Raw genomic sequence first — 14,268 nt, forward strand, 5'->3', positions numbered from 1 at the left:
ATGTCGCTCGTTATCTCAGGGGCTGCCACGGCAACGTCATTTACATATGTCACCCCTTCTCCTCTTCATCCTTTCTCACACTACTCTCCCCCCCTTTTTTTTTTTTTACAGGACAGTCAGTCAGGATTAAGTGTTTAGCCCTTTGCTGTATAAAACATAAACACACACTCACAAATACACACACTGAGTAACACGTTTTCGCTGTGTCACCTTGCTCTTTAGTGCGGAGTGACAACATGTCAGCAAGGTTATGCCTGGGTGGTGCCATGTGTACCTGGGCCGACACACCTTGACATATGGAGATGTTTTTGACTCTGCGTGCGTGCGTGTGCGTGTGCGTGTGTGTGTGTGTGTGTGTGTGTGTGTGTGTGTGACAGTGCACAGTGTGACAGGACTAGATAACAAACAGACCAGATATGTAGAGCTAGCTAAAAATCTGACAGACTCTAGATACTGAAGCCACGGCACATTGCGTGCCAAGTGTGTGGGTGCTTGTGTGTGTGTGTGTGTGTGTGTAGAAAAGTGAAATTCAAATGAAAGATTTGGGAGGTTATACTGTATAGAAGGGGAATCATGCTTTGAGGAAATCAAATGCATGATGGGATACTCGGGTGACAGAAGAAGCAGGAAGAAGAAGCCATTGGTAACCACAACATGAGCCTAGCAGTATGCCCAGGTGTTATCCCTGCATCTATAAACTTTAGATTAAATTAGATAATACTTTATTCATCCCACAATGGGGAAGTTCCCTTATTACAGCAGCAGTTTACTACAGTAAAAAGCAAAACAGCAAATAAGAAACAAACAACAAGCAAACAACCGACAATGTTGACAAAAGTACTGAATGAATGTAAAGTGACATTATATAAAAGGTATTATAAAGTAAAGTGAAGGTGGCCATAGTACAAAAAAATATTGCAGTGTAAGTAAGATAGTGACGTTAAAATTAATTTGAATATGTTATTAAGTAATTTAGCAAAAGTAAGTAAGCATAATATAAATGATATTGAAGTGTGACCATACTATACATAATATTGAAAAAGTAAATACTCGTAATGGAAAATTTAAATACAGATAATAAAGATATACATAGAGTGGGTAATTAAAAAAAACATCTTGTTCGAACTGAATAATGAAGGTGGGGAATTGAATGGATGAATAGTTTTTCCATTCATAAATTCTCCTCAAGTGGATTTTTGTTAACAAAGTGAATGCCCATGACAAAATGAGGTCAGAGGAAGGAGGGGGGCTTCTGAACTTAAAATTATATTCCCCTGAAAAGTTGTCTTTTTAGTATGAAGCACTTTTTGTTTTGTCCTTTACCAAGAACAGCAGCTGTGACCAACATGGATTGGATGGATTCCGACAGTGACTAGTTTTCACATATTAGTTTTCCAAGTATTAATCTATCCTTTAAAACAGGGGTCTTCAACGTCTTTTAAGGCAACGACCCCTTATACTTCTTATTAGCTGAGAGAGAGACAGATCAGGGACTCCCTATTACATATATAGTGAAATTAAGATACATATTTAACTTACAACTGAATAACTTGTGGGGAGCCTAAGGCCTTTATACATACCTTTTTAGTGAATAGAATACTAAGCTATTAAAATAATAATTGTTGGTATGATTTTATACATTGAATCCTTAGGATTGACTATATCTGTGAATGGTTATTCGAGTGACTACCTTTCATTCAGAATAGGCCAGTAAGCCTATCATTAGTGGGGCGTTTTCACAAATAAGCTGATTTTTCATTTGCTAATAATATGTTGGATTCATGTGAAGACATTTTTAATTTTTGAAAAAAACTTTCAGGAAATGAACAATAATTTGGCAGCCCCCCTGCAGCAACTCTGAGGATCCTACACACTGTGTTCAACAATTATTTCTAACCTTTCAAGACTAATAATCCAAATAATCATGCCCACTTTAGTGATTGGCAAGGTGTGTCGAGGTGAGAAAGTGTGCAGGGTTTGAACTTATTTCAAACTATTCTTTTCCATTTCTCACAACTACGTCTGTCATTTCCTGTCACACTTTAAACTGCTTCAAAGTTTGCACTGTTATCACCATTCCTGCTATTGTGGCATCTCGCTCCTCTCTATGCATTTTTGCATTGCCTTCGTGGGTGGACGTTTGAAAGGGCTCTAAACACATTTTGACTTTAGATATGGTTGGATGACACATTGTAACATACCCCAGCCTTTAGCCATATTATGGATCTAAAAATTACTTTTTTGAACACACATTATATAGATTGACAATGGTGATGTGAAATATGCTATATGGGCTGTTTGAGAAGTTTCTATGGACTTCAAAAAACTAAGAAAGCTAAAAGAAATCCTTGCAAAAACTCCCTGAAACCTATAGGTTACTATTGGAACCCATTGAAACTGATCACAGCCTTATGCTGGGGTGAGTGTTGGATACTCATTAAAACAGATTTACTCGTAAAACCAGAATACCACTTTAAGGTCATTGGTTTGGATCCCGCAAACTAGCTGCCAAAGTTGGCTAAGTTAACACACTATACCATCTAATGATGAATTTTTGTACCTATCAACAATACTATTATAGAAACTGTGCTCATATAAAGCATCAGAGAAGTCACAGCCTAAATGCAAAACCCATTTCACCCACTATGAGTAAAATAAAAAACAGCTTCTGACAAATTCTCCATTAACATGGGCTATAATGTATTTTTTGCACTCTGTAAACGACACTATCAACCCTTCTATTTTGCTTTTACCCTTGTACCAGGGAGACCAAAGAGAGGCCTTAGAATAGCACGAAGATTGCAGAGTGTGCTAGGATACTGCAGCCCTCTGAGAGAAAGATTGATGATGAAGGAGTAGGAGAGAGGACGGCAGAGAGGCAAAAAGTGTGGGTGGTTGTGTGCATGTGTGTCTTGAGTCCTCACCTCCAGTGTGGTCAGCACTATTTTTTCCACAGAGGAGAAGTAGGCCTCCCAGAGGAACTGAGTCTGCTGTCTGAGGGATAGGATCTTATCCTGGTGGATGGAGCGCACTGTGGTCGGGATCTGCAAATGACAAAAAGCAGTCAGTTAGCATTCAGTACTGATCTAGGCTTTAAACTGTGGTGACAGAAAGATTAGAATGGATCCCCAAAGATACACTCATCAGCAGATAAAGCACATTAAGGTGTGGCAGCCATGTGAACGGTAGGCTGAAGCAGATATTGCAAGTTTCTGGACTAACGGTCACAAAGATTTTTGTTGTAATTTAGTCCAAGTCTTAGGTGCTCTCAAAGCAATTCTTAAGACAAGTCTAAAGTCCTTGAGGGAAAATCCAAGTTGAGTCACCAGATTTAATAAATAAACTGCAAGTCAGTTCTTTGAATGCTGACCATTTTGCATACAGCAGTGTGGCTGAAGTTACTTAAGTACTGCCGTTTATATGGCTGCTAGTAAGTCTTTTTAATGAACAGTCCTAACAATTTAACACAAAGGGGGTATTTCTTTTTGCTGTCTTGTCACAACATTCCATTCAAGTCAAGTGTTAGGTCCTCATTATTTTTTGGGTTTTGTATGTATGAAACAAACAGAATATGACATGCTAGTAGGCAGATTTAGTTACCATTGGACAGAGCCAGGCTAGTTGTTTCTCCCTGTTTTCAATCTTCTCATGTAACTTTCTTCCAGAAGTGTTATAAAAAACTACTAACAAACTTTTCCTTGAAGGCCTACCGCTCTGGCAGCAGTTTTGTTTGCCAAGTTCACTAAATTCCTTAGTATAAGGAGCAAATCATGCTATTGGAAGAAATAAAATAGTGTTTACAGATATATATATTTGAGGGAATGAAGAACACAACACAAGGAATTTACAAAAACGATGGCAGCAGCAACTATCAGTCATCAAATAGTGTCAGGGAAGAAAAGCTAAAATGCTGCAGCTGTGTTTGGTGAATGCTTTTTAAATTTTATTCAAAGAGTTGTGTAGTGTAATCCGTATATGGTTTATTCATCATAGTAAAGGAGGGAGTAACTACAAACAAACATATTTTTATTTACTCTTTTGCAAATACTGCCATATCCTGCTAACTGATAAGTTAGAAGTCAATACACTGTATGTGCAGTATTTTTCAATTTTTTTCCTGGTTGGATAGAGAAATAACTTTGACTGTACAGTGCAGGTATTCCACATTCAGTGAAAAACATACATCAATATATGTATTGTATGTAAACACCACCTTATTGCTGCAAAATACATAAATCCACAGAGAGATCCAGGATGGCTTAGACACACTGGTGCTACACAGAGTTATAACACTCAATGTCAAACAATATTATTACACACTTCATTCAAATTAAGATTTAATGGGCATATAATTACTTTCCCCCCATGAAGTTCAAGCAATTCCAGACAAATCCATTTGCTCAGTCTATTTATTCGCCCTCTCATATAACAATATGAGGCTTCGAGTGGCATTTTCAAGCAGTCAAGGACTTGGTATGCTGCTTGCATTTTGCTTAGTTGTCAACCACTCTACAAGAAAACAAAACATGATAGGGATTTGGGGAATATAAGCAAATAATGTGTGCTCAAGATATCGACAGTCAGAAAAAAGGTTTTGTTTTCAGATGGTATAGTTTGGAGGTGATACATAGAGGCATGTGGTTATGTTTGAGTGTTACTTGCGGGCAGTTACCTGCAGCAGGAGCCTCTCGTCGCCGATCACTGCGGCTGTGTTCCAGTCAATGATCTCGGAGAAAGGCAGCTCCCAACCGTTACTCAGCATCACCGGCACACAAGCAGCCTGACACACACACACACACACACACACACACACAACACACACACACACACACACACACACACACACACACACACACACACACACAGAGCTTGGACATGATCCTTTACAAGCACAATCAGAGCCACAGCTAAATCATGACTGCTTTAAGCTACACTATGCATCTCTTTTCATATAAAAGATGCACTCTATTGCAGTTGACCTATTTGTGTTCAGGCCTAAATTCCCCATATGGCAGAGATTGGATTTTCTTCGACTTTCAAACCTCTTTGGTGCAATGTGTATATATCATACAGTACATACAATCAGTAGTGAGATTTTTAGCAGTCCCAACAATGCAGCAAAAAGCCTATTAATGTCTTAACAGATGCCAACTTTATCAGCTGCAGACTAGACAAGGTTTCAGAGAGAGAAATCACATAAAAGGGCTGAACTTTAACAAATGAGAAAGGAAAGCAGCGATTTCAAACTTGTTACTCTACAGGTTTCATCAAAATTATTACCCATAACTTTACAAAAACATTTTTGGATTAGAAATTGACAAATGTCTAAATAACAGAAATGCCATTATCAATGGAAATGGCAGAATTGCAGTATGCACTGAAAAGCTATATTAATCAATTTTGGGGGACTTGGGGGCAGCAGAACAAGCGGTAACACAACATGACACATTATCACCTTATAAAGTTGATATTGTGATTATGCTAGCAAACATCCAACATCCAGCAGACACAGAGCAACAGTCATTTCAGGCCACCTGATGAGTGTAAGCCCAGTATTCATTCTCATTTTATTTTTGGCCACTTTTCTTCAGGGAATTATCTGGGTCTTTAGCTGCTAAATGCTTTACTATGTTCACCAGCCTTTTTGCTAACTTTGTGTGTCCGCTGTCTGGTGCTAAACAGGTAGTGCAGTGGCTTGTACCCTTAAAACAGCTGCCTGCTGCTGGAACCAATTGATGAGAGCAGTAGGAGTAAAACAAACCATTAAAGCCGCATGCTTTAAAACCCAAACAATTAGCTTTCAGTTGCTAAAACGCTCCGTAGAGATGAGGAGAACTGCAGCATCTGTTGCTCTGTAGGTTTATTACTTTGAACACTTTCACTATACACATAGTTATTTGACCCACTGGTCATATAAAATAAAAACAAGTGCAGCTTTAATTAAAATGATTCAGACTTTGAGCACAAATATGAGCTCAAATGTAACTTAAAAATGCATACATATTGCTTTGATCATAGATACTGAATTTGAGATCAAACATGAGCATATTAACACAACGCAGCCTAGCAATCTGATAAACAGAAATAAGCTTGAACATACCATCTAGATAAGCAGGCAAGCAGCATATAGTCACTGATAGTGAAGAATTCAGTATAACGATGACTGATATGGATGTGAAAAAAACATTTGTTGGAGAGTAGATCACAAAGAGTCTAACATTCTGAATTTATATAAACCAGAAAACTTTTATTCACTCCACTGTGACGATTGCATGCACAAAAATAATTTCTTAAAGTGCCCATAATATGGAAAAAAAAACTTTTTCTGGGATTTGCTTCCACACGCATACCAACTCGAAAAAAACAAACATTCATGCTGTTTTGAGTGAGATAAGGGTTTCTGAATGTCCTCTGCCTTCAGTCTCCAGGTGAGCTGTTCAAAATCTGCACGGCTTTCTACCTCACTAGCCAAGACGAGGTGGCTAACCGTAGCATACTAGCGCTAAAATGCTAGCTCGTTCTCAATGGCTAAACACTGCTACCATATGAACTAGTTCACCATAATCTACAAAAGAACTACTTACATGTACCTGTTCTGCAGGTATTCCACAAGTGTGCCCTCGTTTAGAAGAAGTCTCCCAGCTAATCCTGCCTTGTACTGACCAAAGTAGGAAAAACAGTAGCTAGCTGATGTCATCATTACCTAGCTACTACGCATGTGCAACTCCCAATAGTAAAGAAGTGAGATGTCTCAATCTGTAGCTAAAACAGAGACCTAATCACACAGGGGGAAAACAGGATCTGCAGCAATGTGCAGTACAACAAAAATATGGTGTTTTTTGAAAATGAAACCATGTAAACCTACTCTAATACACCCTGAAAATGAGCATAAAGTGGGCACTTTAATTGTGTGCTTAATCGTTCTGTTTCTGATTCTGTTTGTGTTTGTTTTCACTCTGTGTATGGCCTTCTTTTTTTTACAGCTACACTTCTTGACACATCAATATTAAAATGGTAACTTTAGGAGCTGAAAAGTTAATTACTCAAAGGAAGCGAGCAGGAGGAATGATAATGAGAGGAGGATGGGGAAATAACAAATATCAAAAGGCAAAAGAAAGTGGATTAATAGATTTTAAGAAAAGATGAAAAGAGGGAGGTAGCGAAGCTGAATGTGACCTTTGGCAAAGGAGTGGTACGGGGATGGAGGGATGAGAGGAGAGGTGGACGGAACAGCTGGGGTGTGTGTGAGTGTGTGTGTTCAATGTAATGACAGCCCTGTCACTCCCAGGTCACAAAGGTGTCAGCTAGGCCTGCACGATTCGGAGAATAGATATCACAATTCTCTGCCACGATTTGTTTCACCATGACAAAACAAACTGGCAGTAACAAACCAAGGTTATTATAGTTTTTCATTTTTTATTAGTTTTTTATTTCTTTTTGACTTTTAGTTTTCAAATTCATTTTAGTTTTAATTACTTTTTAAAGCGGGTTTGCAAGTTTATTTTTTGAAAATGCTTAATTTTAGTTTATTTTTTGAAAATGCTTAGTTTTAGTTCAGTTTTTATCAGTTTAGTCTCTTTTGTAATATGGGTTATTTTTCGGGGGATTCGAAAAGGTCAGAAAACGTATTGTGTAATAATAACTCAACAAAAACAATTTTAGAAATATGTATTCACAATGTATTTAACAATAACACCAGTACAAATTATGTACATGATGATGAGCACGGACTGTTGTTTGTTGTGTTTCATTTTACATGGAATGTTGTAATTTCTGGGTTTCCAGTTCGAAACTATACAGGTCTACGGGACATGTCACGTCGTAAGGATGTAACGTTATTGGCTCTATGAAAGACACTGACAAAGACAAAAACTAAGGACATTTACTCGATAATTTTAACAAAACATAGATTACACATTACATCACAGCAAGCCTGTTAACATAGAGGCCTCAATGAAGAGTGGGGAGAGCATTGCAGTGCTTGGGAGCACTTTAAAACCTTTTTTATACAGTCGGTTTACAACGTTTGTGATGCATTCGGCTCGTAATTCTTAAAAAAAAAAATCGAATTAATTTAAAAATTAAATCGTAAACAAGGTGAATTGAGAATGTGATTTTAGAACGATTAATCGTGCAGGCCTAGTGTCAGCTAAACCGCGCGCACGCACACACACACACACACACACACACACACACACACACACACACTCTATTAGCTCATGCAAATACCAATGCCTGAAAATACTCTCCCTCCGTCTTACTGTAGACGGTGAGTCGATAGATGGAGTGAGTCAGACAAATATAGAAAGGACAGGAGAGGGCATATATGCCTCCTGAGTGAAGTGTGTGTGTGTTTGTGTGTGTGTGTGTGTGTGTGTGTGTGTGTGTGTGTGTGGTGCAGCTGATAGTGAGATTAGGGTGCACTCTGTGGATGGTAAGGAGAGGTAAAGGACAGTGCGGTAGTAATGCTTAAGAGTGCAGTGAAGTTATAGAAATGGATGAACAGGGGAGTAAAAAAGAGATGTGAAGTGTGCAGATTTCAAGCAGTTTGAGTGAAGAGGAGGTAAATGCAGATCCCGGATTAGAAAATGACTAGATGGGAAGAATTTACCTCAGATTACTATGGTCATACAGTGTGGTGAGGTGTTACGGCATATTAAGTGTAGAAACTTTTATTTAATCAACAGTTAACCTTGACAAACTAGTATACTTAAAAGCACAACAATCTCAAAATTCTATCTTTGTAAACCATTTAAATATTCCTACATCACTACGACAGCAGAGTGCAACTAACCAGTAAAGAGAAAGAAGAAGTGAGGGGGAAGCCCCAACAAAGTGGAACCAGCGGACTTTTACAGTCATAGGGCTCATACATCCTGTGCAGTGCAAGGTTGAGATTATGAAAAGGAAAAAGGTGTGAACATTTGTCATAAATCTGGAAAAATAAGGGATGATTGGGACCCTGGGAGAAAACCAATAGAGCGCAATGAACAAGGAAGGTTGGCAAGTATGGCCCTACTTTGCCTCTAATTGGTTTTCCCTGATATTCTTACCCTAGCCTTTACCAATCTCACTCCTCATGCCTAACCAATGATCAACCAGAGGTGGGTCATGCCTTCAAACGTCCCTTCGGACTGTCCAATCTAGCATCAACCATTATTAAACTACAAACTAAATCAATAGTTTTTAAATACATCTCTATTATATACATGTCACTGTTTATAAACAATTACCCACTTTATCTGCAAAAATCAATCATGTCTTACAATATTAAAAAAAACGTTTAGAGGCAGAGAGAAGGAGCACTTGTTGTCAGTGAAAGTCTACAATATTAGCCTGAGAATTAAGGTGGCAATGATTTGGTGATCCTTTTATTGCTGGAGGTAGCACTATTTAAACACATGCTTAGCAGGAGGCTTGAGTGTGGGATTCTTTTTCTCCCTGGTAATATTGCTGGTGGACATGAATTTGCAGCATGTGAAGTGCTTTCTCATAATGGGTGTGTGTTTATGTGTGTGTTGCCTATTTACCTGCAGCGCCTCGAGGAAGCGAAAAGAGCCCAGTCGTCTGCCGCGGGGCACCAAACAGAAGGTGGAGTTGTGAAGCATCTCCTTGTAGTCGTACCTGCAGTGACACACACACACACACAAGTTTACCGATATAAGCAAGAACATGTTATTTACGGCAACATGCTTAGAAAAATGTGTGAAATGTGTGATTAGAGGGATACATACAGAACATGCTTCACTGTTACTTGTTGTAATGAGCTATATAATTAGACAGTATCTCATAGTTGAAGAAAATGTCATGCTAAACACAACTTGGGAACTACATGTTAGTTTGAGCTATGGCTGCTGTGAAACTCCACTGTGTCTGTTGGTCATAAATCAAAGCACACATTTATTACAAGCACAACTGGGGTTGTGCAAGGAAGTCAGATGGGGAAAGAAACACGACATGTCAGACAGTCAGACTGGACAGAGGCTGTAAAGAAGCCAATAGTTTAGTCAGATTATCTAAACCCCTTTATTTACATCCAAAAATCCCTCAAAACTACAGGTGGTCCATCTGTAAACTGATGTATGTTTACAATAAACAGGTTGTGGAATTTTTGGGTAAGCTGGGTTTGTTTGCAATCTGTCTCATTTAATACAATGTCTTACTTCTTTTAAAATGTTACTATTACCAATAGAAAAAAATGGTCAAAACTAACAATGTATGATCCAAATTGTCATAAATCTCCCCGTTTTGATTCACTTTCTTTTTCACCTAACAGCCTCTCCATCCATAAACTCCAACCCAACTCCTCTCCCTTGTTCCCCCCCCCTTCCTATCTCACAAACACTACGCTCCTTTGCACACCCCCTCTTCTTTACACACTACCTTTCATAATCCCTCTATCTCTTAAAACAAGAGGCTGCTGCTCTCTTCCTCCTTCCCAGCTCCTCTTTCTCCTCTGTCTCTCCAGTGAGGTGTGTCTTATTGCTCCTCTCCAAACAGGGTGATCAACCCGGCCAGGGGTAATGAGCTGAGAGTGACACCTGCTTCCACCACACAACTGGCTGTGTGTGTGTGTGTGTGTGTGTGAGTGTGAGAGATACAGAAAGACGGATATAGATGAAGTGTGTTTCTGTGCATCAGTTGGTTTGCGTGCATGCTGCTTTCCTATGTGTTTTGACAGTTTGTGTGTTCACAATTTCTTTCAATTTATTTTGGTTCTCCTGTCCTCTTCCATTTTTTTTTCTTCTCCCTTTCCTGCTCTCCGTCTTGCTTTTTCCAACAGCAATGTCTCCCTGTGTGGATCATTTCTCTCTATTTCTCTCATATAGACACACAGAGCTAAAAAATGCCACTTAAAAGCTAACATGCCAGTCAGTCAACAGTGCAGAACTAGGCATCACGGGGTTGCTGTTTTGTTAAGTCTAATTATTTTATACACACATTCACTACTATAAATATCTTGATTTTCCAAAAAAGTAACAGATCTGTTTAGGCGGTTTTCCCCACATATTTTAAGTCACTGTGCACTCAAAAGTTAAGTTTCCTGCTGCGATAAGACACAGATCATAACAACGTCTCCTTGCAACAATGAATACAAATAAATAAACAATAATAAAAGGCAATGATTTCTGGGTGAGAAATAAATAAAATGGAAATAATCAGCCCTAAGGACTGTTCAGGTTAGGGGTTAAGAGACTGGTAAGACGGAAAATCATTTGTCATTTAGCCATATTCTATACAAGGTGAAGGTTACAGGACACACACACTACATTTCCACACATTCTGCTGTATTAATGATGCTGTGGATGTACTGCAGCTTACAGAAGTGTGACAGTGATTGCTGATGCAGCCTTCTGTGTGTGTGTGAGTGCGAACGTAGTGCTAGGCTTCCAGCTTTTTCAGCTCGGTCCATACACACACACACACACACACACACACACACACACACACACACACACACACCACACACACACACACCCACACACACACACACACACACACACACACACACACACACACACACACACACACACACACACACACACACACACACACACACACACACACACACACACACACACACACACACACACACCACACACACACACACACACACACACACACCACCCACGATGGTGATTGCTGATGTTGTGCTGGTGATCGACTTGTGCCTTCTTTAGTCAACTCTAATGAAGTGTGGGGGACATGACAGCCTGTGATAAAATCCTCATTCACACCTACATACATAACGATCTTTGCGGCACATAACAAAGTTACCGAGCGCACACACAAACCGTTAGGCACGCAGACACACATGCAGCGTGAACAAGCGACAGCTGCAGGCCCTCACATTGAGTTCTTTCACCGCCGATGGACGAAGAGCTATCTTAGCCCATATTTCCACACCACTGTCTGCCTGGATGGTGTTTGTTGTGTGTGTGTGTGTGTGTGTGTGTGTGTGTGTGTGTGTGTGTGTGTGTGTGTGTGTGTGTGTGTGTGTGTGTGTAACAGCCCACATAACAGGCCTGCATCTGATGGCAGTGAATATCAATGCGTGGATTTAACATGCAACAGTCCTGTAAAATGTTTTTTATAACCAACGCACTTCTGTGTCAGATCTTCTGTCCCCTTTACGTTCAATACGATGCAAATATTTCCTGTTTCTATTTAACCTAAACTGTCATGAGACAAACTTCTAAATTTCTCTCCACAGTTTAAAAAAAAAAGTTGTATAACCAATGCAATTTCTTTTTAGTCTCAAGCAAACCGCCGGTTTCACAGGTTGCTAATTTTGTCTTGGTGTCTCCTGAAACAAGCACAACCTTGCCACGTGATTCACCTGCGGTGCATCTTAACCTTATCCCGACTCGGATTGTGCCTTAAAGAGATGATTGTCTTTTAAAGAGGAAGTGGTTTTAGTGGTTTAGAGATTTGAAAGAGACAGTAGGAGGCCTCCATGAGGACGTCCCTGCTGTGTAAACCCACTTCCACCTCTTTTCCTCCCCGCTCCTCCTTACTCTTCTTCCTCCCCTCAAACCTCCTGCTGGCTTGCACTTTACGCTGGATTCAGAGGCCACAGCTTGCTCACACTATCTTTCTCCACCTCTTCTTCTCCTCCTCCCTTTTCTATTCTGTCTACAACAGCTCTCCCCATGTTTTGTTCCTTGAACTTGAGCTGGCTGGGGGAAAACCACAGCCGAGCTACAAGCCTGCAGGCTGTGATTGTGATTCTGTGCTTGTATATTTATATTTCTTTGCATGTGTGTGTGCCTCTCCATCGTACACATGAGTGTGTGCAGATAACAATGAAAGCGAGGGTGGGGGTTACACAGCAAATGTATGACAAAATTGACAGCCTACTGGAGGGGGGCGAATTGTGTCACGTTTGGAGTGAAAACAGCAGAAAACAAAGTCAGCGTGCAGAAAATATGAAGGAGACAGAAAACAAGGCTTCATTTAATCAAACGTAAGAGATGACCTCAGCGCGTGCACCCCACAGTGTTTTGTATGCATACGAGAGAGTGCTTGAGTGCACGTGTCAGCATGTCCAACAACTGTGAAGCAGTTAAAAAAACACTACTCCTACATGGTTGCTGTGGCAACCTGCCATTAAGTGCCTTCACTTGCAGCAACTTAATTACATGGGATAGGTGCATCATGGTTGCTGTGAAACTCCACTGTGTCTGTTGGTCATGAATCATAGCACAATATACCGGTTTATTACAAGCACAACTTGGGTCGTACAAGGAAGTCAGATGGGGAAAGAAACACGACATGTGTGACAGTCCGACTGGACAGAGGCTGTAAAGAAGCCAGCAGAGTCAGATTATCTAAACCACTTTATTTGGAAGGTAAAAGCCAAAAGTAAGTACATCAGCAAGTATGGTGGGTCAAATCTGAAACCGAAATATGGTCTGATGGATGTTTACAATAAACAGTTTGGGGAATTATTTTACCCTTCAAATATGTTTGGTTAAGCCTGGGTTTGCTTGCAACCTGTCTCATTTACTACAATGTTCGCATCAGGAGGGGGTGAAAGAGGAGAGGGATGGAAACTGTATTTTTTATTATTATTGTAGTAATAATAATAATAATTTATACTTTATTAGTTCCACAAGGGGAAATTACAATAAACAATAAACACACTATCAACTAATCTCCATTAACCATCCTTACTAATCCCTTAAAGCCAGTAGTGGAAGATGAATTCAGATCCTTTAGGCTACTCAGTATCAGTAGTAATCAATAATGAAAAAGGTTCCCTTAGTTACTGTTGCTTTCTACACATTTAACATTTGACACACATACAGATGATGATAACAGAGGTAGACAAATACTGTTTTTAAATAAAAAGTGCAATATGTCACTATGAATGTAGAAAAGAAGAAGTATAAAGTAGCATAAAGTAACATACCCTAAAAAATGTCTTTAGGATAGTACTTAAGGAAATGTGTTTTATACGGCAGCCTAGACTCCCAAAGGTGTGCACTTGGTGGGCTTCCAATTGGACTTTCTGCTGCCATGTGAGCACCCAGCAGGCGCCTGAGTATAAAGCTTCAGCGTGATGAAAACACAAAACCACCACCAGCCTGAGTATCTTCCAGGGAGCAGAGAAAAAGAGATCCAATTTACTGCCTATTGAGACTGTTGTTACATTAGCCTCCTGGACGTCTCTCCTGTCTCCCTCTGAAACTCTCTCACTAATTTCTTTGTCTTTCAAAGTGTGTTTTTGTGTGTGTGTGTGTGTGTGTGTGTGTGTGTGTGTGT

The 14,268-nt window shown here is 39.7% G+C and overlaps 1 protein-coding gene across 1 annotated transcript in view; it reads right to left on the reverse strand.

Annotated features, from left to right (window-relative positions):
* The window catches only part of ext1b (exostosin glycosyltransferase 1b), a 122,196-nt gene that overhangs the window by 26,349 nt on the left and 81,579 nt on the right, over positions 1-14,268 (reverse strand). The window contains exons 2-4 of the mRNA XM_032534802.1: positions 9,531-9,624; positions 4,673-4,780; positions 2,925-3,044 (exon numbers count right to left, since the gene is read on the reverse strand). Coding sequence (XP_032390693.1) covers positions 2,925-3,044; positions 4,673-4,780; positions 9,531-9,624 — 322 coding nt within the window. The remainder of the gene's footprint in view (positions 1-2,924; positions 3,045-4,672; positions 4,781-9,530; positions 9,625-14,268) is intronic.

This window comes from Etheostoma spectabile, chromosome 14 (genome assembly GCF_008692095.1).
Source record: "Etheostoma spectabile isolate EspeVRDwgs_2016 chromosome 14, UIUC_Espe_1.0, whole genome shotgun sequence".
In the NCBI taxonomy this organism is placed as follows: domain Eukaryota; kingdom Metazoa; phylum Chordata; class Actinopteri; order Perciformes; family Percidae; genus Etheostoma; species Etheostoma spectabile.